Below are 26,522 nucleotides of genomic sequence, written 5' to 3'. Positions count from 1 at the left end.
TCTTATAATCGAATATCAACAAGTACCAACCAAGAGGAGTGCCTTAGTTCCCTAAATGAATGTGAAAGAGAATTATCGAAGCATTTTAAACGCATTACCACAGTGGGAAAAGGAAGTAGGTCAGTTCCGATACTTTTTTCAAAAAATGTACAAAAATACATAGAAACACTTCTATCAGTCAGAAGAAAAACTACGTTCGTACCGCATGAGAATCCATTTTTATTCGCGTTAACAGGAAGCTCAACTAAATGGGTGGATGGATCAGCCGTATTAAGAAGATATGCAGTCAAATGTGGGGCCAAAAATCCTGGTACTCTAACCTCTTCTCGCCTTAGAAAACAAATTGCAACTGTCCTACAGATTTTAAACCTTAATGACACTGAAATGGAGCAAGTGGCCACCTTTATGGGCCATACCAAAAAAACCCACGAACAATTTTATAGGTAGGATATTTAGTATATAGCTTGTGGATATGTAAAAATAACAATATTTCGAGAACCTATATATCTTTCTTTTTTTAAGGATGCCGCAGGACGTTTTTCAAACTGCAAAAATAGCCAAGTTACTTCTAATGATGGAAAGGGGAGTCGGCAGCCAGAATCAGGGTAAAACTCTTGATGAAATCAACGTCGAATTGGAATCGTGGAATGGAAAATCTCTTGAAGACCCTGGAAGTGGTAACTTCCCGCTATTATTTTAATTTTTTTTAAGTTTAAAACATACAAATAATAACATAAACAAAATAACAAATAATAACCAGTTTTTTGACTTGTTTATTTTTTTAGAATCAGAGGACCATGATTTGGAGGAAAAAAGCGCACATGATGAACCAAAGGAAGAAGATGAAAGACTAGACATGCCAACTATGTCTGTGACTAGTGTTAACGTTACGCAAACCAACAAGCACAAAGCTCAAACTATGTCTGATGATTCTCCACTCAAAAAGAAAAAGATATCTAAAGAAAAACCCAAAAAAGAGAAATGTCGTGGAACATGGAACGACAAGCAAAAGTCCATAATGTTAAATTATTTTAAAAATCATATTAAAAACAAAATTTCGCCGAAAAAAGCGGAATGCTTAAAATTACAACAGGACAATTTGGATTTATTTATGAACAAGACTTGGGTACAAATTAAAGTATTTATTTATAATACTTATAAAAACAAATAAAATTGTAATATTCGTATTTTTTGTCATTTTACTATTTTAATTCTGTTGTAATTCAATAATCGCCGTCGTTTTGTTAAAACTTATAATAAAAACTGTTGCGATGTTGCAAGATCTGTTGGATTTCGACTTATTGATAGAATGTTATATACAGCCTGAGCATTGCAGCGCCCTCGTTGGTGTGCCCACCTGAACTACTCTCGTATAAAAATTGATAAAAATGTGAAATCCGAGATCCGACAAATAATGCAGTGACGTCCTTCCCCCACCTATAAAAATTGTTTGGTGCAGATATACACATGAAACAAGTCGAGATCCAAATTGGATCTCGTCTTGCCAGAATGGATCTCTACTTGTACAAAAAATATCACTAAATGATCTCGACTTGTACAGTAAATATATCTATATATATATATAATTTTTTCAACGAACGAACGTTTAAAATCTATTTTATAAAACTTTAAATGAAAAAACTATTACCACAATAAACTAAGGGGTCAATTCCAAGTTCAGGGCGCAAATCATGGGCGCAGCGCAACTTTGCACCTCTGATTTGCGCCCTTGTTGTGCCTCGAGTTGCGTCCATATTCTAACTGCCCATTCACAATGGACATAAGGCATAACAAGTACATAAAGCTTACATAAATACGTAAAGTTGAAACGATGGAAAACGTGTACCCCTGTTCACAGTGGACGAACGTAATTCTTATGCTTATGAACGCTTTATGTAATCCTTGTGTGCGTACACAAAGTTGAAATAAGTTCAACTTTATGCACGAATTATGTCAAAATTATGTTAAAATCTAGGGACTTTTGAATGCTGTTATTGAATTCCCTTTGACAGTTGGCACTTCACACCTTTGATTATATTATATAAATTATAATCAAAGCTTCACACTCCTAGTCTGTTCTGTACTGCGAGTTGTCAAGTTCGAATATTGTATGAAATTGTAGGTTAGATATTTTGATTGACTCAGTTTGAGGTTTGTCGTTTCTATGTTTACCCGGGAGTTATTCCGTTCTGCGTTTGCGCAGTTTAACAATTCTTACAGAGTTCACTCTGTCCACTGTGAACGTAGATAAGTATAAGCCAGACACAAACCAAAAACGTAAATTATGTTATGCGCTCGTTCTTATGTCTTATGTCCATTGTGAATGGGCAGTAAGTAACAAAGTTGCACCCGCGCAATGTAGGCGCAACGGCGGAACATTAGCCACAGCATTTTACTTTGATTGGATGTGGTTGTTCTGTCAAATGTCAATTTAACTGTTAATGCAGGAGTACGCAAGCGTCAGCTACATTTTTCGAATTTAAAAATATTAAACCATGGCAAATAAATCGTAAGTAATTTATGTTTTTATTTCACGGACAAGTTTTAAAAAGTAGTGGGTACCACATATATTAAAATTAATCACAAAATCGCTAATTGTATCATCAAAGCAAGAGGTAAGAATTTTACCAAAATAGAGCTGCTGCCATTAGTGGATGCAATTGAGGCCCGGAGAAAGTTTTTGTTTGGGCCCTTGCAAGGTCCAACTTTAACACAGTACCATCGGGACAGGGCATGGGAGAAAGTAGTGGAGGCAGTAAACGCAGTGGCTCGCACGGTGAACGACATAAAAAAGAAATTTAAAGACCTTAAAACCAGGACAAAACAAAAGGCGAATGCCTTTAAAAGAAGTACCAGAAAGACCGGCGGGGGCGAAAACGAGGAAACTCCTCTGAATAAGATGGAACAAAAAATCATCTCATTCAGTGGAACAGAAAGTATCGAGGGGATCGCTGAAGGAATTGATACATTCCAAAAAAGGGGTAAGTATATTTGATATTGTTATGTAAATGCTTTTACTTAATTTATTATCAACTGAAACGTAAAAAAAATGCTTCAATAAAACATTTACAGGTATATTTATTAACACAAACGTTAACAAAGATCTATTTTTAACACGCTTTTATTAGCTTGGGTTGTATGTATCTATGTATGTATGTAACGGAATCTTTGAGCTTAATTTTCATCGGTTTCTAAAAGTCTGATCATCTTGAAACTTTGCACACGTCTCAAGGATCGATGACAATGCAATAATTTGATAACAGTTTCCCATTATCCTTATTAGGACCGCCAGGATTTATAAATTCTTTTATGGATCCTGTGTAGTGGAGTAAAAGAGATAAAGCTAGCGCGCGATCTGCGCATGCCTGTAGTATCTGGTTTACTCTTCGTTGTAATTATAGTCTTGATTAAAATACAAATAACGGATATTAAATGAAAAAAACAAGAACGGACTTTTAATTAACTAAACGTGTGCAAAAATGGCTGATCGCATCTTAATTGTATCAGTATATACCACGGTTATCTCTCTCCGTGTCGATTATACCGATCTATACCGATTATTTCTGTTTCAAGGACAATTTCTGCATAGCTTTGGTTTTACAGTCGGTAAAGAAGGAATTAATTATAATTAAAACATATCTAATCATGAATTCTCACCAACTTAAATAAAGATAACAAATTTTGATTCAGAAATACAAACATGGAGGAAAATTAACTATCCATATGAAAAAAGTCCAATTGGGTGTTAATCATTTCGGTATATTCTGTGGCTACCTCATCGTTTCGGAAGTGAGTAATTTGCGCGCCCGCTGCCTTCCTTGGATGTGGTAGCCGTCTCATTTCGTACACCCAATCCAAGGTGAGGAAAACGTGCCGAGGGATGAATGGCAGGGGGTGTTTAAAAATGTCATGTCGCTAGCGCCAATTTCAGGGCACCAGGCCGCACCCTGTCGAATGAAGGCCTTACCCTTCTATCGGACCTCTGGGAGGGTCGATTGTTTAATTGTCCGTTACTCGTGGGAACAAAAATGACACTTGAAATTACAACACAAAGAAAGAGGAGATTGGCGAAAAAGAGACAAAAACTGAAAGAAAAACTTTCAGGACTGTCGAATGACGAAATGGTGGAAAGGCAAAATAAAAGGCGACTATATATGAAACAATATAGAGCTTTACAATCAGAGGAAGAGAGAGCGGCTCGATTACGGCACATGCGGCAACATAGTGCTGAATATCGAGCCTCACAATCAGAGGAAGATAGAGCGGCTCGATTACAGCACATGCGGCAACATAGTGCTGAATATCGAGCCTCACAATCAGAGGAAGATAGAGCGGCTCGATTACAGCACATGCGGCAACATAGTGCTGAATATCAAGCCTCACAATCAGAGGAAGACAGAGCGGCTCGATTACAGCACATGCGGCAACATAGTACTGAATATCGAGCCTCACAGTCAGAGGAAGACAAAGCGGCTCGATTACAGCACATGCGGCAACGAAACACCGAGTCGAGAAGACTAAGTAGAGCCAGTATAACAGGCTTCATGCAGTCAATTAACACGTTTTGTGATAAGATCTGTGAAGTTTGCACTAAACGGTGCTATAAAAATCAAATCTCTAATTGGATTGTAGACACTAAGTCAGCACCATATTTACCTAGCGAATTAAAACAAAGAAATTGCTTGATCGTTTGTAAGCGCTGTAAGACTCATTTGAATTCAAAGAAAAATTTTGCACCGTCTAAATCTTATTGGAACAATTTGGACCCAGGATCCATTCCAAAGGTAATTGCGGAATTGTCACAAGCCGAACAACGGCTAATATCACGCATTATTCCATTTGTAAAAATTATCAAATTAAGTGGCGTATTTGGGCAATATAGCTTTCGTGGCCAAGCGGTATTGTTCGCACAAGATGTTTTTGAAGTCACTGAAAACCTTGCGAACATGTTACCAAGAACCGCAAATAATGCTGGAATAGTCGTCATTACTGAGCGTTTGGAGAATATTAACGTAACACGACAGTTTTCGATATCCAAACAAAAAATTTATGATGCACTCAATTGGCTGACTTTGAACAATCCACTTTACAAAGATGTCACTATCGATCAGAAGGTTGTAATTGAAGAAAATGATATTATAAGAGTAGAAGAAGCACCAGTCGAGATTGCTGTAGAGACCAATGAAGAACCTATTGAGAATGTTAGTGCTTACATGGAAATCAATGATTCCTCGAGAATTGTACGTGCTTCATGGCATCAAGGCAACGATATCATATTCACATCAGGATTTGCAGGAGTACAATGTTGTGCGATGGCATTGGCAAACATTCTCCGAGCCTGCATTCTTTCACCACAATATTGGTCTACAAACATCCTTAATCTAAATATGATAACAGGTGACCAAATCTACAGCAATATAAGATTTCAAACGGAGAGAAATGCCACAGCTTATCCTATAGAAAATGATCAATACTTGTTAGTTCGGAATTTCGCAGTCATCCAAGATGATTTGGTCGCATTTGGCAAAAGATTTCGGATCACTTTTGACGAAGAACCAAATATATATGGATGCTTGAACGACAAATTAAATGAAGCAAACTTTGGAAGTACTCTTCGTCAAGGTTTGGAAGATCTGTTTATGGTATATAACGCAGGCATACTAATAACAGATGGTCAATCATTTGGAGTAATGCATCATGATGATAAATATTACTTCACTAACTCTCATTCTTGTGGCCAAAAGGGATCTAGAGCAAAGGACAACAATGGAAAAGCTTGCGTTATTGAATGCGATAATTTAGACGAGTTCGTGAGGATATGTAAACGTACAACAGGCAGCAAAAATGTACAATTTACACTTGATTACATCGATGTTGAAGTTTTGGGTATATATGATGATTCTGAGGTAGAGACTCATCAGAGCGCTGAGAGGGTAGAAGCAGCATCCCAAACAATCACTTCCCAACAGAATTTAACTAACCAAACTATTCCATTGCAGACATCAATGATGGCACCGATTGCTGTAGAGACCAATGAAGAACCTATTGAGAATGTTAGTGCTTACATGGAAATCAATGATTCCTCGAGAATTGTACGTGCTTCATGGCATCAAGGCAACGATATCATATTCACATCAGGATTTGCAGGAGTACAATGTTGTGCGATGGCATTGGCAAACATTCTCCGAGCCTGCATTCTTTCACCACAATATTGGTCTACAAACATCCTTAATCTAAATATGATAACAGGTGACCAAATCTACAGCAATATAAGATTTCAAACGGAGAGAAATGCCACAGCTTATCCTATAGAAAATGATCAATACTTGTTAGTTCGGAATTTCGCAGTTATCCAAGATGATTTGATCGCATTTGGCAAAAGATTTCGGATCACTTTTGACGAAGAACCAAGTATATATGGATGCTTGAACGACAAATTAAATGAAGCAAACTTTGGAAGTACTCTTCGTCAAGGTTTGGAAGATCTGTTTATGGTATATAACGCAGGCATACTAATAACAGATGGTCAATCATTTGGAGTAATGCATCATGATGATAAATATTACTTCACTAACTCTCATTCTTGTGGCCAAAAGGGATCTAGAGCAAAGGACAACAATGGAAAAGCTTGCGTTATTGAATGCGATAATTTAGACGAGTTCGTGAGGATATGTAAACGTACAACAGGCAGCAAAAATGTACAATTTACACTTGATTACATCGATGTTGAAGTTTTGGGTATATATGATGATTCTGAGGTAGAGACTCATCAGAGCGCTGAGAGGGTAGAAGCAGCATCCCAAACAATCACTTCCCAACAGAATTTAACTAACCAAACTATTCCATTGCAGACATCAATGATGGCACCGATTGATGCCATGCCTCCTAATGTGGAAGATGAGATACAGGTTTCACGAAATCTCAATGAAATTACCCGCAAGACGAAAGATAATATCGTAAATGTGGGTCATGAACTGAAAGCAGAAGAATTTGCCTGGTACTTTTTGTTGCCCTATGGGAAGAATGGCTTTAATGAGCAGAGACCTGTAAAAATTACAGCATTGGACTATCAGTTTAGAATTTTGGGAAGTGACACAAGATTTCAACGTACCGATTACCTCTTTTATGCTTTATCGTTCTTCGAATATTATCGAATCAAAAGCACTATATCAGCATGCGGTAAGAAAATTGTTAATCAAGAGGGAGCAGTTGAAGACGTCCATCTTTATCTCAAGAATCTGAGAGGTTCTGCAGCCTATTGGAGATCAGCCTTAAACGAGCTATTAGCTCAAATCAGATGTATAGGAGCCCCAACCTATTTTGTAACTTTTAGTTCAAATGATCTCCATTGGTTAGATCAGCGAAAGGCTTTGTTAATAGCCGATGGTAGACCTGATGTTGATCCAAGTACACTTGACATTTATGAGACTCAACGACTCATCGAAATGTACCCAGTGATTTTGAGTCGACATTTCATGATCAGAGTAAACGCTCTAATGAAATTCATTCAAAATAATGATGAGGTATTTGGAGGAAAAGTAAAAGACTTCTGGTGGCGTATTGAATTTCAGAATCGTGGTAGTCCTCACCTTCATATGGTAGTTTGGATCGAAAATGATCCAGCATTTGATACAGAGGAAGGAATTCTTCTACTTGATCGTAACTGCTGGTGTAAAATTCCTACAGAAGAAGAAGATCCAGAGCTCTTCGAGCTCGTGAAAAAATGTCAAATTCATCGACATACACAAACTTGTACGAAGAATAATACCTCTGTAAGATGTCGATTCAACTTTCCACGTCAAGAATGTAACGAGACACGAATAGTATCACATTCTTCTGATGACTTCCTCCGTAATGGGGGCAGAATTTGCTTACTCAAGCGTCGTAAAGAAGATGCTTGGGTAAATAATTATCACCCAGAGTTATTGAGACTGTGGAAAGGTAATATGGACATTCAGCCGTGCGGTTCGAACGAAGCGATAGCATACTATATTGCAAAGTATCTATCAAAAGCAGAACCTGAGGGTGTCGATTCTGGAATTGCACAGGCAATACAACAAATCCAACGCGAAGAAACTGATCTTTCACGCAAACTGCTCAAAATATGTATGAAGATTCTTCGTGAACGACAAATATCAGCTGCAGAATGTGCATATCGGCTTTGTCATATCCCATTGCGGAACAGTTCGCGAAATTGTATTTTCTTGAACACAAGAAAGCCAGAACAGCGTTACAGAGTATTGCAATTTGACAGAAGTGGACACGCAATTGGCTAATACAGCAATATCTTTGAAAGATATGAAAAACGTCCGTTACAACATCCTGACTACGATTTTGAGAACATGAGTCTTACAGAATTTGCTATGTTGTTTGAACCTCACTATCCGAAAGTGGTAAATGATACTGAGGAGAGTGTTGATCATGATGCTTATGAAGAACAATCAAACACGCGTCGTCCACTCATCACTCTGTTGAATGAGAGCAAAATGGTTGTGAGAACTGTTCCTGCAGTTGTCAGGGTGCCATATTTTATAGCAGCTTCGGATCCAGAAAGTTTTTTCTACAGCTTACTCCTTCAATATATGCCACATCGTTCGGAAACTGAATTACTTGAAGGCTTCGATAATGCAAAAGAAGCTTTCTTAGCTCGAGAGAGTCATTTAAGGGACACAAGTAGACATATGTGCCAACATCGAGAGCGGGAGCCAGAGATTATAAATCATGAAGCTGAAGAGGAAGAGTTACCAGAGACAGAAATGAGCAATGATCAATTCCAAAGAGCGCAACATGCTATGAATGTTGATCAAAGACAATTGTTCATTCTTATCACAGACAGTATCAGGAACCAACTCAATGGTGATATTAAACGAGAGAAAATTTTCGTAACTGGTGGAGCAGGCACCGGGAAAACATTCCTCTTTAATCTATTGAAAAACCAAGTAAACCGATGTTATGGAAAACCGGTGGTAAAAGTTGGTGCTCTAACTGGAGTTGCAGCACGGTTGATCGGTGGGTCTACGCTACACCGTCTGCTAAAACTACCAGTACAAAAAGATGGAGTGATTGTGAGTATGCCACTTCTTACTGGTAATTATTTGAGAGGAATGCGTCAATTATGGCAATATGTTGAGTTCCTGTTCATAGATGAAATTTCTATGGTGCCCTATGAGATGCTTTGTATGATCGACTCTCGTTTGCGACAGCTGAAAAAGCCAGACGCTTGTTTTGGAGGCATAAACGTGATACTCTTTGGTGATCTAATGCAGTTACCACCTGTTCGAGGACATCAAGTTTTTCAGCAACCAGAACATATGAAGCCAGCTACACATTTGTGGCGACAGTTCCGTCTGGTTGAACTCAAACAAAACATGCGTCAACAAGGAGACACGACATTTATAGATGTGCTTAACGCCCTTAGAGTTGGAGCAATGACGTCTAGGCATCTTGAAATCCTTCTTGAAAAAGTTTCAACAGATGTAACTAATGAATTCGCGATTGAGAAAGCGTTAAGAATTTACACAACGAATGATCAAGTTGCTAGACACAACGAAAAAGTTCTCCAGAGTTTTGAGAATAAAGGGACAGTTATTTATACAATAAAAGCACAAGACCAACTCATTGATGCTACTCGAAATCTAGGTAACAAGGACTTAGATTCTGTGATACCTAATGATATTAATAAAACCGGAGGTCTTCCGAAAGTACTGAAAATATTCGTAGGGGCTAAAGTGATGTTAAGGTCGAACATTGACATGTCGAAAGGTTTAGTGAATGGCAATATGGGTTTCATCACTGAAATTATCTGGCCAAATTTTCGCAGAGGCCAACTATACGCGGACGACATCCCATCAGTCCGTATCGATTTCGGTTCAGATGGTGTACACATGATTAAACCGATATCGATACAGTTCCCAGCGAAATACAGCTATAGGACTGCTGAGAGACGAATGTTGCCATTAATCCTGAGTTGGGCTTCGACCGTCCACAAGATGCAAGGTTGTATAGTTGGATTCATGTATCTTTTTACACACGTGACCAAAAGCTAACGTCCGAACTAATAACTGTTACTTTGTAGTAATTAGTCAAAAAGATGACAATGTTCATAACGTCAACATGACACAAATGTGTAGGCTCAGGCAGGTCTTTTGGTTTCGGTGCTTTCCTATTGGATCGTGATTTTGTCGGACTGGGAAGGACGCCGAGTCTTTCTTTTCGAGTTTTAATCTTCGAAACCGTTCGGCGAGTAACGTCTAGACCATCTGCAACTCACAGTTGGACACGTTGTTCTGGGCACGGGAACTCAAACGTTTGCTCGTCATGTTGTAGACCAAACACGAACAAGAAATAAGATAACAAAACATAAAAAATAGGACAACGAAACAAGAATCCTAACAACCAACGAACTTTACGAAGAACTGCATAGAAAACTTGAATAGAACAACGAAAAACTGCGATTAACCACTCTGAGTAAAACCAAAAATGACAGTGACGTTTGATGAAAAATCGATGAATTATTATCAGTCACTAGATTGACTACATCAGTGCCTGTCGCACTATGTGGACGCATTTATTACGTATTTTATCTTTTTCTAATTCAAGGAACTTTGTGGAAGAGAATAACTGACGTAGAGCGTAATTTGGCCTAATTTTGGTAGACATACTATTTGTCTGGCTCTTCGTTTTTGTAATCCTTAAAACAAAGATTCTTATGGTAGGTGCTGTCTGAGCTTGTATGATACTTCGGTCACGTGTGTCAAAAGATACATGAATCCAACTATACAGTTGATCATGCAGTCATTTATCTAGGCTCGCGACTGTTTGCTGCTGGACAAGCTTATGTAGCACTTTGTCGTGTAAGATCTTTGGACGGTATTCGGATTGAAGAACTTGATTGCTCTAAGTTAACAGGAAAAACTCCATGCAACAGTGAAGCGTTAAATGAAATGATTAGATTACGAAATGATTCGTAAAATATTCAATAGTCTATACCCTAAAAAAACTGATTGATAAATTAAACTTGTTCATAAAAGAGTTCTACAGTAGAAGCACCGAAAGACTTTTGACACCTTAACGACGTTAACTTGGAATTTTCCATTAATTGGGGGGTAAAACTAACCACAATGATGAATTGTGTCCCGTTGGTCCGTGAGGGCGATTGATTTCGAACTAATTCCCGTTGATCGATCATACGGAGACCACTGAGTGGTTCTTTCTAGAAAAATCTAAATAAGTAATTAATTCCCCAATTTATGAATTTGTCGCAGACTAAAAAATGAAAAATAAATAATAGTTTAAAAAACTAAAAAAACACGCTTTTATTGCTAATCGAACTAAAAACTAGAAAATAATTTTTAATGACAGAGTTTAATATTACAGTAGTAGAAGATCAAACAATCAATCATAATAAATCACCTCAAATTAAAATTATAATAAAATTTAAGTTATTAACAGAATAATTCAATTCAGAGTAAAAAGCGTGGGGTGCTTGATATTTTAAATATTACAATCATTCTATTGGCAACTATCTATGAGAGGATAGTTATGAACCGCAGTAAAATGCACCCCACGCTTTTTACTCTGAATTGAATTATTCTGTTAATAACTTAAATTTTATTATAATTTTAATTTGAGGTGATTTATTATGATTGATTGTTTGATCTTCTACTACTGTAATATTAAACTCTGTCATTAAAAATTATTTTCTAGTTTTTAGTTCGATTAGCAATAAAAGCGTGTTTTTTTAGTTTTTTAAACTATTATTTATTACTGAATTGCTTGCATTATTTGCACTTTTTTTTAGTTGTTAACGAACCAACTCCTCTCCCGATCCCTCCACCATACCTTGAAATTTCGTTAAGCCCCACTGAAGGTATGTATACGTTGTCGTGCCCAAATAGTTTTGACCGCGGCCGAGCTTTTGGACACTAACAAAATTATTTATTTGGGTGTAGGCCCATTTCCTTGGAAATGGAAGAGCTAAACTGCATGTAGGGGAAGAAATAATAATTAAACATATATTATATAACATTTTTATACGTATATTAAAAGAAAGCATTATAAGCATGTCAAAAGAATAATCGAGTAAATGTGTAAATAATCAACAGAAAATAATACATAAAATAAATTCACACACATAACACGAAAAAACAAAACAACATGCAAAACTATCTTCCAAAGCGCTACGCAGTTATATTCCACTAATAAAACTCTTAAAATCTATGAACATAACCCACATTTTTAATTAATAAACTTAATCCTAGAAAAATCAGCATGCAAAAACACTAAAAATTAATTCAGTAAATCCTTAATTAAATGCGATACCTTCTAAACAACTTTAATATTACGAGCATGATAAATAACCAAAAAAAAAATAAACTACTAACTACTAAATGGAATCATTACTTAATTATTTGAATAAATTGCGATTGGGCATTTATATATATTAATTAAATCATGAGAACAACTAAAATAACGGGTAAAAATCATGCACTTAAATCTACGACAACTTATGAATATAAACATGTAAAAAGAGAGATAAATGAGTTTTTACATACATCGATTAGCTAAATATGCCGAGCACAACAATTGTTCACGAGAAAAATTGATGGTTACAGGACAGTTAGATACATGTGAAAATAAACAGTCATAATTTATACATGCAGTTAAACATTGGGACATTAGTATCATAAATGCGCTAAAATACAATGAGACGATAAAATAAAATATTATGTGAGGTTTCCAAATACTATAGCAAAATAATCAGAGAACGGAGTCATATTTAAACGGCAAAAAAATTCAATATAAAATAATCGACAGCAAGAAAATTAGATTAAAAGGTTTCAATTCGGGAACTTCCCAAAAACGCACATAAAATATTCATGTCGCAAGCAAAGAATTAAATCCGCAAATTTAAAGAGATATTGGGATAATTATTATAAAAGCAAACGGTAAAAATCAGAAAAATCCTCTCCAAAAACGCATATAAAATATTTATGTCGTAAGCAAAAGAGTTAAATCGGCAATTTACAGAAATTTGGAATAATTATCCTAAAAGCAAACGGTAATTTATCGAAAAATCCTCCCCAACAATCAAGAACCGACGCAAGGCTAAACGTGCCACCTGCAAACGGGAACATATGGAAGCACTAAAGATTACTTTCGGTGCCGGCGCTAACTGTTCACACCCAACGAAACGAAGAAAACGCATAAATTAAACGCTACACATGTACGATTCGAACTCGAGAACACATGACGAAAAAAAACGGAAAGCAAGATAAATTAAGAATGACTAAAAGGTAGACTTACACAGCTGCAGCATTGAGAATTTTTCTATCTTCCTCTCGGGCTCAGCAAATTCTTCTAAGTTCGGATTTCTTCAAAATTCAGCAAAATTAATAAAAAATCTCGACACCGGTTTGGACAGAGCCTTCGACCGCAACTGGAAACTTCTACTTAAACCGTTTTCGGCGCTACTGCTTATATAGGGATTTTTACTCATTATTCTTGTCTCCCGCGACTTTAGTGGACTATATTTCTTCATGATTAGTGTATTACTCGGTACGGGATTTTAGGTTTTATTTCGTTGTGTTATAGGGTTTAGCTTTTAATTATGGTTCCGCGACTGACGTTTTTTGTTGGTTAGTGTGTCGTATATTTTCGGGTTTTTTCAACTTGCGTCATGCTTTTCATGTCGTCATCGCTACATGTGGTTACTTGTTGTAGCTATTTTTAAAGAGGGCGTTTTTTCTGAGGTTGTTTATGTGTCTGGGTTTCGTTTGCAGCTGTTTTAGTTTGGATACAATTTTAGATGAAAGTAATTGCGATTGGCGATGTTTCTGGCGCATTATTTTGTACAAGTTATTTGCAATGTCTGGCAAGCGCAATGTTATTCGCAATTTGCGAATACGCGAATTTTGTTCCTGCATTTGGGGATTGATAGTTGATTTTGTTTATCTATTTGAATGGTACTATATGCCGATTAGAACATGCGTGTTAATTAATTAAGATTTGCAAATTTTCTAGTTATGTTTTGAGGGTTTGTTATTAGTCTTTTTAGTTACAATTTTCTCGTGAACGAATTTAGTGACGGCTCGTCACAACGTTTATAAAATAGTTTTATTTATAAATAGATAACAAGATAGTTTCAACACCGATACAGTAATAATATACACATATCATTTTTAAATAACCATAATTACTTTGCAAATATATCAATAGTTATTTAGTTATTTCCACCTTTTACAGAGTATAACATGTGTTCCACTGGACCTAGCCCTACTTCCTCTGCTCCCAGAGTTTCAGTTTCGCCAATCCTGCCAGCACCCCTCACTGCACCACCTGTGATACCTCCAACTGTCCCAAAAAAAAATCTAAAACACAGGTTTTGGATGAAATTAAAAGAACTACCACTCTGCAAACACAGGAGAATGTTTTACTCTCTGATATCCTTACGGAATTCAAGAGCTTCAGTAGTCAGGTAACCGAAGGAATCAGAGAGTTGGTAGTTCTAAAAAAAGAGAGGTAGAAATTTCAGAGGAAAACCTCAAAATAAAAAAAGCCAAAACCTCATATTATAGATATTTATTTTATTAGGAGTTTAAGTGATACTTTATGTGACGGAGTATGGACGATTAAACGCCGAGCGATAGCGAGGCGAATTAAGTCCATACGAGTCACATAAAGTCACTTAAACTCCGAATGAAATACAATATTTTATTTTCAAACGATTACTCTTCTTTTGAAACGATTATTTCCTATCTTGTTGCTTCATTAAAAAAATAATCTGAAATTATTAAGTAGCCTTGTATTGACTTACCATGGTTACTATGGTTGACAACACGCTTATGAAAATAATAAACAAGCCAAAAAAAAAATTTTTTGGTTTATCTTTGGGTTTTTGAAGCTATTTAAAAATTATTATGAGCGACGAGGACGTGGAAATAGCCTCCACGCCACCAGACGTCGTAGCTGGAGCACAAGCGGCGGTAGAAAGCCTTCTACCTACAAAATGAGCCTCCATATACGAAGCGTCATACGCAAAATTTTTAAAGTATTGTAATGAAAGGAATATCAAGAAGTATTCAGAGAATGCTGTGTTGAGTTATTTTGTTGAACTGGCAAATGTTAAGAAAATGAAGAGTTCTTCATTATGGAGCCATTACTCAATGGTGAGATCCCTACTTCATATTAGAGAAAAAGTGGACATTTCAAAATATTTGAATCTTCGTGCTTTTCTGAAAAAGCATCAGCGGGAAAATTATCAAGCTAAGAAGTCGGCCGTTCTAACAAAGCATCAATTTCTTACCTTCTTAGCAAAAGCACCGGACGAAAAATATTTGGGAACTAAAGTAAGTGGATTAAAAAGTATTTTACCCATCTAAGAAAAAACATTTTTTTCAGATTGTGCTATTATTTGGAATTTCCGGAGCTTGCAGATGTGACGAACTTTTAATGCATTGATTGTACATACTCAATGCTTGATGTAATTAAAGTTTAATTTGACAATAATAAATCTATCCAACATTCATAATAAATTTATTCACTTCAGATTTTTGATTGTCATGTAATATTTTATTTATGCTCCGGCGGAGTATAAGTATTTTAGTTATACTCCGGCGGAGTATAAGTTTTATTTATACGCCGCTCAAAAACGCTGTCAGAGAAATGAGACTTAAACCCCGGTAAGAGCGTGTCAGTTATATGACGTTTGAAAATAAAATATTTTATCTAATTATAATAATTTTTGATTGTTCATTATTTATTTAATTATTATTCACATTAAATCAACATCATATACTTGTTACTTTGATCATTTATTGAATTATTTATTTTAAAAATTAAGCTGTAATTTTTTTGTTAATTTTTTTACAAAAAAATTAAACAGCAAACAATGGTATATACTGTGTAATGGTCCTATAAAAACGTGAACAACGCTTTTTAAAATGTCTCTGTGAAAATTACACTTAACTGCAATGATTACACCGGAAGATCAACCTTAAATCATCAAAACCAATGCAACTAAACTGCCAAATTTCAAATATTTCACATTAAAGTCACTAGATAACCAAAGTACCGCAGTTCAATGTCCCAATGTGTAAGAAAGAGAAGTACCTTGCGTTGCGCGCCCTCATACGGTCACAAGACAAATGACCACCCATAAAAACGGGTCAGTAAAAATAACGAGTTGTCTCTACTGATTGATATCTATACTGTGGCTTTATTTAGGTTGTTATCCAACCATACACTGGAGTAGAAGTGGGTGCCTATCTAAGGAACAATTTATTTGAAAATCAAACAACACTACAGAAAACAAGCCTTCACTGGCGTGGAGGTTCGCAAAAAATTTGCCGACCTCTAACGCGGTTCGTAAAGATGACAAACAATTGCTCACTTTCAAACTTCAAAAAAGTTGGCAAATGACATATTACATACCGATTGTGAATAAAAATATTAATAGTTATTTATTATACAAGCGGTTAAAGTGAATGTTTAATTAGCGGTCAGCTTAAGGCGAGAGCGGCGTATGCCGCGAGCGCCTTAAGACCGCGAGTTACACATTCATTTTAACCGCGAGTGTAATACAAAATTTTATTCAATTTTGACAACCCCAAGTCCCAAATTGTGAAAAAACTGGTGATTCAAAGTTCAGACTCGAGAAACGTCAGTATTGACAGCGACCAAATAAAAGTTTTATATGCGTAGAATTTAGTGTACAATATCAGGTGTGTGTGTGTAGTATGTGAGTCTGGCGACGGTGGTTGTTTATTTTAAACAAACTAAAATTATCGAAAAATTGCAAAATCATGCAAGATTCTAACGACAAAACTTGCTCCCAGAAAAGACCAGATCAGAAAGTGTATCAAAAGTTCCTTAGATGGAAAGAGCAGCAAGACACTGGAGAAATTACAGAAATGGGAACCATGGTTTTAATAAAACAGCAAAATAAAAATTTTATTTCGCTAGCGGTTTAAAAATTTTATGGTGCTACCGGATAAACCAAAGCTTTAGTGGCCTACTGACGGCAAAATAAACGTTTGTTTACATGTCAAAATTGAATAAAATGCATTTAATTACAAAACCTACAAGTTGCCGATGTTCAGAACACAATCTGACATTAGAATGTTACCAAATAGTGAATATTGACTAGATGGAACATTAAGTCACGAACAGTTTCAACTATACATAGTTTTAAAAATGATTTGATTAACCGCTTTCAAATTATAATTATATTGCCAAGGCAAATAGTTTGTGGAAAACATTAGAAGATTACGATTTTAATTTTTGGTTATACTTCTTTCACAGTATCATGCCTATTACCGAGATACTTTTCAACCAGCTTCAAATTCGCGGAATGGACTTAACTAAACTTCAAAAAAATATTACTTCTTTTAAACTTTCCATGCAACATGTAACAGATTCTATCGGCTACCATTATTACCGAGAAGACAACGAAGAGGGTGAATCTTCAAAAAAGCGGTCTCGTTTTAATGATAATAAAATTGCAATTGCTAAAGAAATTTGTGAAAACATTAAATTTAGTATAGATGATCAATTTTTAGAAGCAGATTATATTACAGCAGCAAATTAGTTTCAGACTAGGTTATTTTCATATTTTCGACTAAATTTTCGATTAAAAGAAGTTGAATTATGTCCTACAAAATATGATTTAAATTTTAATGTGTTAAAAAATGAGTTAAATGTTATTTATAATCATCCCGATTTTTCAACAGCAAATGGTGCCTTAAGGTTTTTGAAATTTATGTATGAAAACAATTTATTAAACGTATTTTCAGAAACAAAGAAATTATTGAAAATTATTTGCACAGTACCGATGCTAGCAAGTGAATGCGAAAGATGTTTTTTGACGTTAAAACGTATAAGTACATTTTTACGAAATACAATGTGTCAAGAAAGATTGTGCGCCTTGGCAATGTGTACAATAGAAAAAAAACTAGTGGAAAAAAACACCAATTTAAATGAACTAGTTATAGAACATTTTGTTCGTAACAAAAAAAAAAAAAAAGTATGGATTTTATGAATATTAATTAAAAAATTCGAAAAGAATTTAAAGTGGGGGATAACTATTGCTATATTTCTCATGGCAACAAATTCAAAAGGAACTTTGAGTTCGTCCCATCATCGTTGGGGAAGTCTGGAATTAAGTCCACCTCGTGGTTCTAGATGGTAAATAGAAATTATCGATTTTCACGGACCTCTAACTTGACATTTTTCTAAATTTTCAATAAAAAGAAACAATCATTTTTACCTGGCATAAATTTTAGGTAGTTTTCCAGCCACTTCTTGCAAGAAAATAACAGAATATTTTGAAAGTGCTGAAACAAGTAATTATCCTCACTGTATGTGAAAAAGCTGCAACTTTTTGTTTGGCCTTATTTGGATCCAACAACAAATTTAATGTATTACAAGTTTTAAAGATGTGGAAATGGATGGTTCAGAGAGCAAAGGATGTTGGAATATCCTCTGATGGTGACACTCGTTTGTTGAAGTGTATGATTTATAAAACCATAGCAACCACTTGTTTTTGGGATTGGTTCCAATCTTTAATGGACCCAGAATAGTATATTAAAGCATAAGTGTAGAAGGCAAGCTATTCCAACGCAAGTTCAAGTTTCAAACACGAGAGTGTTTGAATGAACACGCGTTGGAATAGCCTTCTGCACGTATGTTTTATACTGTAGGCACCATGCGATTAGGCAACCAAATATACAGCTATCAAAACCACTACGCGCAAGAGCAGAACAGCCAAAAAGAAGCAACAGCAGACGGAGGAAGAGGGGAAGCGCTCTCTCGCAATCCAGCTCCTGAAGGGTGAACAAGTACAGTCCGCCAGCGCTCCCGCGACATACTTTTTATATATTTTTTTTGTTATAAGTTAAGTGTACTTTTCGTAGTGAATAAAGCCTTGTTAAAATTACTGCAATACTATTTTCTCTGTTTTGACCCTTATTTACATTAATTTAGCTTTTTTACAATAAAAACTGCAAACATCTTAGCCTTGGGAATTTTTTGGTAAAATAGTTACCGTTGGTGACACTACCTATTGTCATGGCGTCCAATTTAAACAAATGAATAATTCTTTATTGTCAGCGCTTATTGCAATTTTTTGGCAGAAAATGGAAAATTTTGTACGATATAGGTCAAAACAAACAAAATTTTACTAAAAACATAAACTGTAGGTGACCTCAAATAAAAATAGGCCAGAGAAGCCCCCTGAGCTGCGCGATTTGGCTGCATCGGCAACAAAGCCAGCGGCGAATAAAGGCTGTCGCACCAATTCCTTAAACAAAATCTCACCAAAAATTGAATTGGAAGAGAGCCCCTTATTGTATGATTTTTTCGTGCTGGAAAATGCCATTCCAATGTCAAAACAGAGAAATGAATGGCACTTTCTACATATTTCTATTATCTGTTATAGGACTGATAGGAGACACTAGCCGTTGCGTCGTACTGTTGTTACGTCAAAAGGGGGATATTTTTACAAGTAAATCACTAAGAACTAGTGTTTCGCTATAGTACATTATGGAACTAGTGGATGAAGTTGAATTTCAACGGCGAGAGTGATTTTTTCACACGAGCGAGTGCAACGAGCGAGTGCGAAAAAGAAACTCGAGCCGTTGAAATTTCTTCATCCGCGAGTTGCATATACTATTTTTTCTAAGAAATTAGGAAATAACTAGCAGTATTAAACGTCAAACACTAACGGGTCGTCCAGCCTAGGCGTCATGATTTTCGAAGCGCGCGAAGCGGACGGTGCGGTCGGTGCAGGCGATACGCGACACGTTTCGCTAGCTGCGAAACGCTCAGGCTGGACGACCCGTTAAAATCGTAGACGGCCGAGTATTTTTCCACTAGAGGGTGAAATGAAATTTCATCCACTGCCAGCGATGGGAAAATGACAAACTTCAACCTTAATGAGTAGAAAAAATAATTTAAGCAATACAACACAAATGGTCATTCAATAAATCAGTTAGTTTCAATTAGTTCTGGCTGACGGCGCGGTATATTAGTTCAGTGCGAATTGCATATTTTCTTGGTATTTTCATGCATTATATCTAGCGTAGGTATAACGTTTTCACATAATTAAGATTAGAATTTTTTTCTATAAATTTCGTAACCTGAGAGGTTTTTTAAATTTCTATTAAGTATGTAAACTATTTAATTAATAGTTTTATTAGATTTTCAATAAATCAGTGCGGGGTCGATAAAATTTTATTCATCTCGGGGAACGTCTGGTTTAAGAATTCTGCGATTGCACAATCGGCTTGTGCGAACCCATTATTCACGTTTGATGCTTTAGATAGGAAAACTTCCATTCAAGGAATCAAGCCAATCTGCAACTAACAACACTGAAGAATTGACATTTATTTTGTATTCGGCTCAAAATCTTTGCCCTTATTTAACCAAATGAATTATTCACTTCCTTATCTGTTGACAAGAAAAGTAAATCTAAATTTCTACTCTTTGCGGATGACCTAAATATTTTTAATTGTTTTGAGACATCATACGATGATAGATCCATTCAAGATGATTTGAATAGACTAATAGAATTGTGTTGTATATTTATACTGGACCTCAATAAAGACATTAAGATACAGCAGGAAATCTGAGTGTGATCCTCCTAGTTATTTTATTAATAATATGACTCTGGAGGCCGTGGATAGCATCAGAGATTTAGGTGTTATTCTTCACACCAAATTAACATTCCATTTGCACATTGAATCGGTATGCAATAAAGCTAATCGTATGATAGGTTTTTTAAAAAGATTGGTAAATGACTTTAGGGATACAAGAGCTTTGCCAGTTCTATATGTTTGTTTAGTTAGACCCATATTAGAATATTGTACGGTGATTTGGTGGTGTCCATATTTTCAGAACTATATAGATAGAACAGAAAAAATATAGCGAAAATGGATAAAATTAATATGTTTTAAATGCAATATATATTATAGCAATAATGTATATAAGGATATCTTAGCGTACTTAGGCTTGCCTACATTAGAAATAAGGAGGAAATATTTTGATATTTGTTTTGTTCAGAAAGTTCTGACTGGTAAGTTACGAGGGTTGTCCGGCGGAAATTGAGCCTCGTCTAGAAGATGGATGTTTAAAAAAAAAACTTCGACTGTATGTATACACACATAATGTTAGTAGTTGATGTCTCAAATCTGGTTATGATTGATGTAACGGTTATTGAAAAAACGTCAAACAAACCACAACATGTCTAGTGAAACGTTGTCTTTTTGGAAATTGGAATATCGTGCTGTGATAAAATACCTTGTAAAAAAAGGTAAATGTGCCAAAGAAATTAATGAAGAATTATTGGCCACTTATCCACAATGTGCTCCATCATCTGCAACAGTCAAAAGGTGGACTCGACTGTTCAAAGATGGACGAAAGTTAATTAAAGACGATGAACACCCAGAACCCACTTGGACTGTCGTTACCGACAAAAATATCAAAAAAGTAGAACAATTAGTTCTCGAAGACCGTCGAATTCGAGTTCGTCAGATAGCAGAGGAATTGAAGATTAGTAAAGATGGTATTGGACAAATTCTTCATAATCATTTGTTAATGAGCAAGGTGAGCGCGCGGGAACGGAGGGTGGAAAGTTCTCATGATTGTCTTCATTTATGTGAGAATGATTTGGATGTGATTTGTCATCGCATTGTAACCGGTGATGAAACATGGATTTATCAGTACGATCCAGAATCCAAACAAGAGTCTATGCAACGGATAAAAAAGGGAGAAAAGCCACCGCGCAAGTTTAAGGTTCAAAGGATGGCAATCAAAATTATGGCAACGATATTCTGGGATAGCGCAGGAATATTTCTGGTGAATTATATTCCAAAAGGAAGAACGATGAACAGTCAATATTATGCTGACTTAATAATCAAACTGCGACAAGCTATTATTGAAAAACGCAGGGGCAAATTTAGCCGAGGAATTCTCCTATTGCAGAACAATGCGCCAGTTCAAGTTGCAAGGCCTGCTGTACGAGATATGGGCTTCGAGGAAATTAATCATCCACCCTACAGTCCAGATCTGGCTACCAGCGATTTTTATTTGTTTAAAGATTTAAAAAAGGCGTTACGTGGTAGGAGATTTTTCGATGAAAACGAAATGAAGTCAGCTGTAGATGAGTATTTTGCAGACCAAGTTTCGGAATATTTTTTTCGCGGAATAAAACAATTGCACGGTCGATGTGACAAATGTATTGAAATAGATAGAGATTATGTTGCAAAGTTAAAAATATAATAGATTTTAAAAGTCAGTCTTTCGACCCTAGGCTCACTTTCCGCCGGACAGCCCTCGTAAACTGTCCAGCGATTTTACAATTATTTAATTATTAATCTTAATGTTAACGGTACTCTGACCGCAATATATTGTTAGGGAACACGTATTTTTAGAGATAGATTACCACAAAACTTTTTATGGACAAAATTCTCCATTGTGTAGATGCGTTAGAAATGTAAATAGTGTTTATATGTCTGTAGATTTCTTTAGTACAATTGCTACCAAATTTAAAAGAAATGTCAGCGCAACTCTATTTTAATAATGTATAATATACAGTACGTCTTTTTAAAAGTAGCCATAGGGATTCCCATGTTAAATTTTAGACCCCATGTTAACTTTCGCTAGGGTGAAAACCCACTACCACTTTTTGCAGTAAATCATTAATTTGTGCTTTAAAAAATTAAAATTATTTCCATTAAAAAATTTTGGTACATCATAGAAGGTCAGGTAAATGTCTGTTTTTACATGGCTGCCTACAATATTACAGACAAAAATACCCGAACATTTTAATTTTTTTAAGAAATATCATTTCATTTGTAGCATGCTACTTTTACTTGCCGGTGTGTGGGGCGTATTTTACAGGGCCACACAAATGCTTGGGTACTTAACATCTGTCTTGAACACCATAAAAGACAACTGAAAAGAGAAAAGGGCCTAAAAGAAAGTATAATAGAGTTTCGCTTTCCGAACAACTCCACAAAAATGTGCGAAAAATATGTCAATTTGGTGACTTTTATTTTTTTTCGTGATTTATATTTGTTTAATAAATAAAATAGATTTCATATGTATCGAATAAAAATTAACTTTTTGGAGGACCTTGCAGGCTACTCAGAGGTGGTGCGTTAGTAGTCGTACTCGCGGGGCTTTCGAGGAAGATCAAATCGAAGACCCTCGTGACGAAGCCTAGCGGGAACTGGGAGGCGAAGATAATCAGTAGCCACGGGGCTGCGTATAAAGTGGGTGCCACCTCGTAGAGGTCGAAGTGGTTGTAGAGATCGGGGAGTTGGTCGTGGAGGAGGCGCGACAGTTGGTATAGTTTGACTTGCAAACCCACCACGTCGGGCAAATACTGCAAGCGCATGTCCCGTCTAAACACAAGGTGCTTGAGTAGCAAGAAGGCTTGTGATTCTTCCATGTGTAAGAGGAGGACCCCAGCGACGAAGCTCAAACCTTGGCAGTAGCCCATCTCCGAATCCAGGAGCGAATAGGCTTTAAGTAGGTTGAAAAGGGCGAGCTGGCCGGGCCCCAACGGACTACTAAAATACGAGTGATTGGGAAAAGTCCGCCCTAAGTCAATCAAAATGGCGTGCTGGTGCGACGTGAGCTATTTCAGGAGTTTGTCGTAAGGGGCGTTGTAGTTGGGGAAGTTGGCGGTATTAATAGGGGCGTACTTCATGTTGTACTGTTCGGCGAGGAATTGCCACACTTCACCACGTTTGCCCCTTGGAACACCTTGTCTAATTGCGTTCAACAAATCTGGCTGTCCAGCTTCAATCGCGTTTCTTTGTTGGTGAGCATCTCCCAGACCTCCACCACGTCCTTCTGCGACGGTTTCATTTCGTCGTACTCCAGTTTGATTCGTTTGACGGCCGATTCCTCCTGTTCGGCTTTGAGGCGGGCGTTTTCTTTCTCCATTCGTACGAGGAGGATGGCCTGGCAGATGGACTTCTTCCATAATTCGCGCAGCTCTTCGTTGGTTCGTTTCTTGGTTTCTGAGGGTTTTTCGTTCTTGTTGGGGGTGATGACCCGTTTGAAGATGGCTTGTCGCCAGGAACCCGAGTCGAGTTTCGGCGAGCCGTCTTCGGAAGGAACCGACTTGGGGCTGATGCCTACTTTTAAGAAGATATCCATCATAGGCGACTTCGGGGTTTTGGCCGGCGTGGTCACGCTCCTATCCGGCGACACCGAATTTTTGTTGTAGTCGTGGACGGCGAGGTGGACGTCCCTCAGGTCGCTCTGGGAGCCAATCGTCGACGACCTGGACCTCGTCCCCTCCGACTCCCTATCCGACACCTCTATCGTCGGCGATTGGCTCCCAGAGCGACCTGAGGGACGTCCACCTCGCCGTCCACGACTACAACAAAAATATGTCTCTGCTATGGCTTAATCGACTTAAAGATCCCGCCGGTAGATTAGCCAGGTGGTCTGTTAAGCTACAGCAACATAATTTTGAACTCATTCACCGAAAGGGCAAAAATCACGTAGTTCCGGATGCATTATCTCGCTCACTTCCACCCGAGATCTCAATAATTGACGTTTCGCCATCAAACGACGACCATTGGTACCTCTCCATGGTGTCTAAGGTAGATAAAAATCCCTGGCAAGTCTCGCATCGGTCTTATGGGTTCAGAAAAGAACGTCAAGTTTCTTTTCCAAATTATCTCGATGGATATTTTAGGTCCGTTACCGCGTTCTATGCAAGGCAACACCAATCTTCTTGTTGTTACCGATTGGTTTACTAAATATGTACTTCTTTTTCCCCTCAAACATCCGAAAGCAGCACATATCGTAAAGCTTGTTGAACAACAAGTGTTCCTTATTTTTGGCGTACCTCAGTTCATTATTTGCGATAATGGTACCCAATTTGCCGGTAGAGTTTTTAAGTCATTAGCCGAGGAGTACCAAGTTCAAAAGATATGGTTTAACGCAAGGTACCATCCTCAATGTAACCCTACCGAACGTACTAACCTTACTCCCTCTGGTAAGCACTCTGATTTCCTGATAATTTTGAATCAAGTGTTGGATTTATTATATGACAATAGGAAAAGTTTACTTATTGGTGGTGACTTTAACTCATCATTTACTGTACCAAATGAAGATACTCGTAACTTAACTAACTTGCTGCTTAGTCACGGCTTAAGGCCGCATGTTAATTTTCCTACTAGATTAGGAAATGGCTTAGATAACATTTTCACAAATCTAGATATGTCACTAGTTAGGGTTACTAATCTTAATACAGGTATATCTGACCATAGCGCTCTTAGTCTACAAATTATAACTGAGACAAACTTATTAAACAAAAGTAAAAAAGTTTCTAAATCGTTTCGCCCTTTTACAGGCTTGGGTAAAACTATGTTTTTTAATAACCTAAAGAAGTTAGACTGGACCTTTATAACTCTAGATAATATAAATATTAATAGCAAATTTAAAAAATTTATTGATGTAATCTATGCTGAATATATAATATGTTTTCCAAAAAAAAACATACTCAAAGGTAATAATAATTGTGATAACCGAGCTAAGGTTAAGTGGTTTAACTATGAGTTACAAATCATGCGAAGTAATTTGTTATTTCTGGACGATTTGTACATATGTACAAAAAATAATTTAATTAAAGAATATAAAACATTGTATAGAAATATGTATCGCAAAAGCATAGAGAAAGCAAAACATGAGGCGAATAATAAATATATAGGTACTGCAGTAAATAAGTCCAAGGCTATGTGGGACGTAATAAACAGTAAACGAAATAAAAATAATTATAAAAATTTGGACAGCGATATCTCACCTGATGTTTTTAACAATTATTTTAATAATATCGCCAATGATATACTAGAAAATGTACCTGACCCCAAATATGATCCTATAGGATTGATGTGTAATAATAATAATGTTTGTAATAATGTTACCATGTATTTTCGTTTTACTGAAGTTTCTGAGAGCTGTGTGCGAGATGTTATTACAAATTTAAAGTCGAGTAAATCTAGAGACATATATGGCTTCAGCATGGAATTAATAAAAAATGTGAAAGATGTCATCATTACGCCACTCACCAAATTAATAAATCTATGCATACAAAACAAAACTTTTCCTAAATGTTTGAAAACAGGGATTGTCATACCAGTGTTCAAAAAAGGTGAAATAAATGACAAGAGTAACTATAGACCTATATCCCTATTACCTGTCTTTTCGAAAATTTTAGAGAAAGTGTTATGTATACAATTAACGAAATTTTTTGAAGACAACAAAATCTTAGTTAAAAACCAATTTGGATTCCGTAAAGGGTGCTCAACATCTGACGCATTACTAAGTTTTATAGATCAAATTTCGGAAGTTTTTGAAAGTGGTAATTACTGCATTGCAACATACCTGGACTTAACGAAAGCTTTTGATCTTGTATCACATGAGACTCTTATTCGTAAATTATACGTATATAACATCCATCCAGATAGTTGCAGAATTATCAGTTCTTTCTTAACTGAACGCTT

At 36.4% G+C, this 26,522-nt stretch overlaps 2 protein-coding genes across 2 annotated transcripts; one reads left to right on the top strand and one right to left on the bottom strand.

Annotated features, from left to right (window-relative positions):
• The first annotated feature begins 8,342 nt into the window (after nucleotides 1-8,342).
• Nucleotides 8,343-10,046, top strand: LOC135143223 (ATP-dependent DNA helicase PIF1-like). The gene has a single exon (XM_064075102.1). The coding sequence runs from the start codon at nucleotides 8,343-8,345 to the stop codon at nucleotides 10,044-10,046; it is 1,704 nt and encodes a 567-aa protein (XP_063931172.1).
• Nucleotides 10,047-23,113: 13,067 nt separating this feature from the next.
• On the bottom strand, nucleotides 23,114-24,317 carry LOC135143222 (TBC1 domain family member 1-like). The gene is given in 2 exon segments (XM_064075100.1): nucleotides 23,114-23,821; nucleotides 23,824-24,317. Coding segments are annotated over 2 exon segments (1,053 nt in total). The 5' UTR covers nucleotides 24,169-24,317.
• Between the last annotated feature and the right edge of the window lie 2,205 nt (nucleotides 24,318-26,522).

Source organism: Zophobas morio, unplaced genomic scaffold (assembly GCF_036711695.1).
Source record: "Zophobas morio isolate AGI-343-1 ecotype UQ-CSIRO unplaced genomic scaffold, CSIRO_AGI_Zmor_V1 ptg000058l, whole genome shotgun sequence".
NCBI classification, from domain to species: Eukaryota; Metazoa; Arthropoda; class Insecta; order Coleoptera; family Tenebrionidae; genus Zophobas; species Zophobas morio.
The sequence above is the reverse complement of the archived record's forward strand: the minus strand, read 5'-3'. Positions and strand labels throughout refer to the sequence as shown.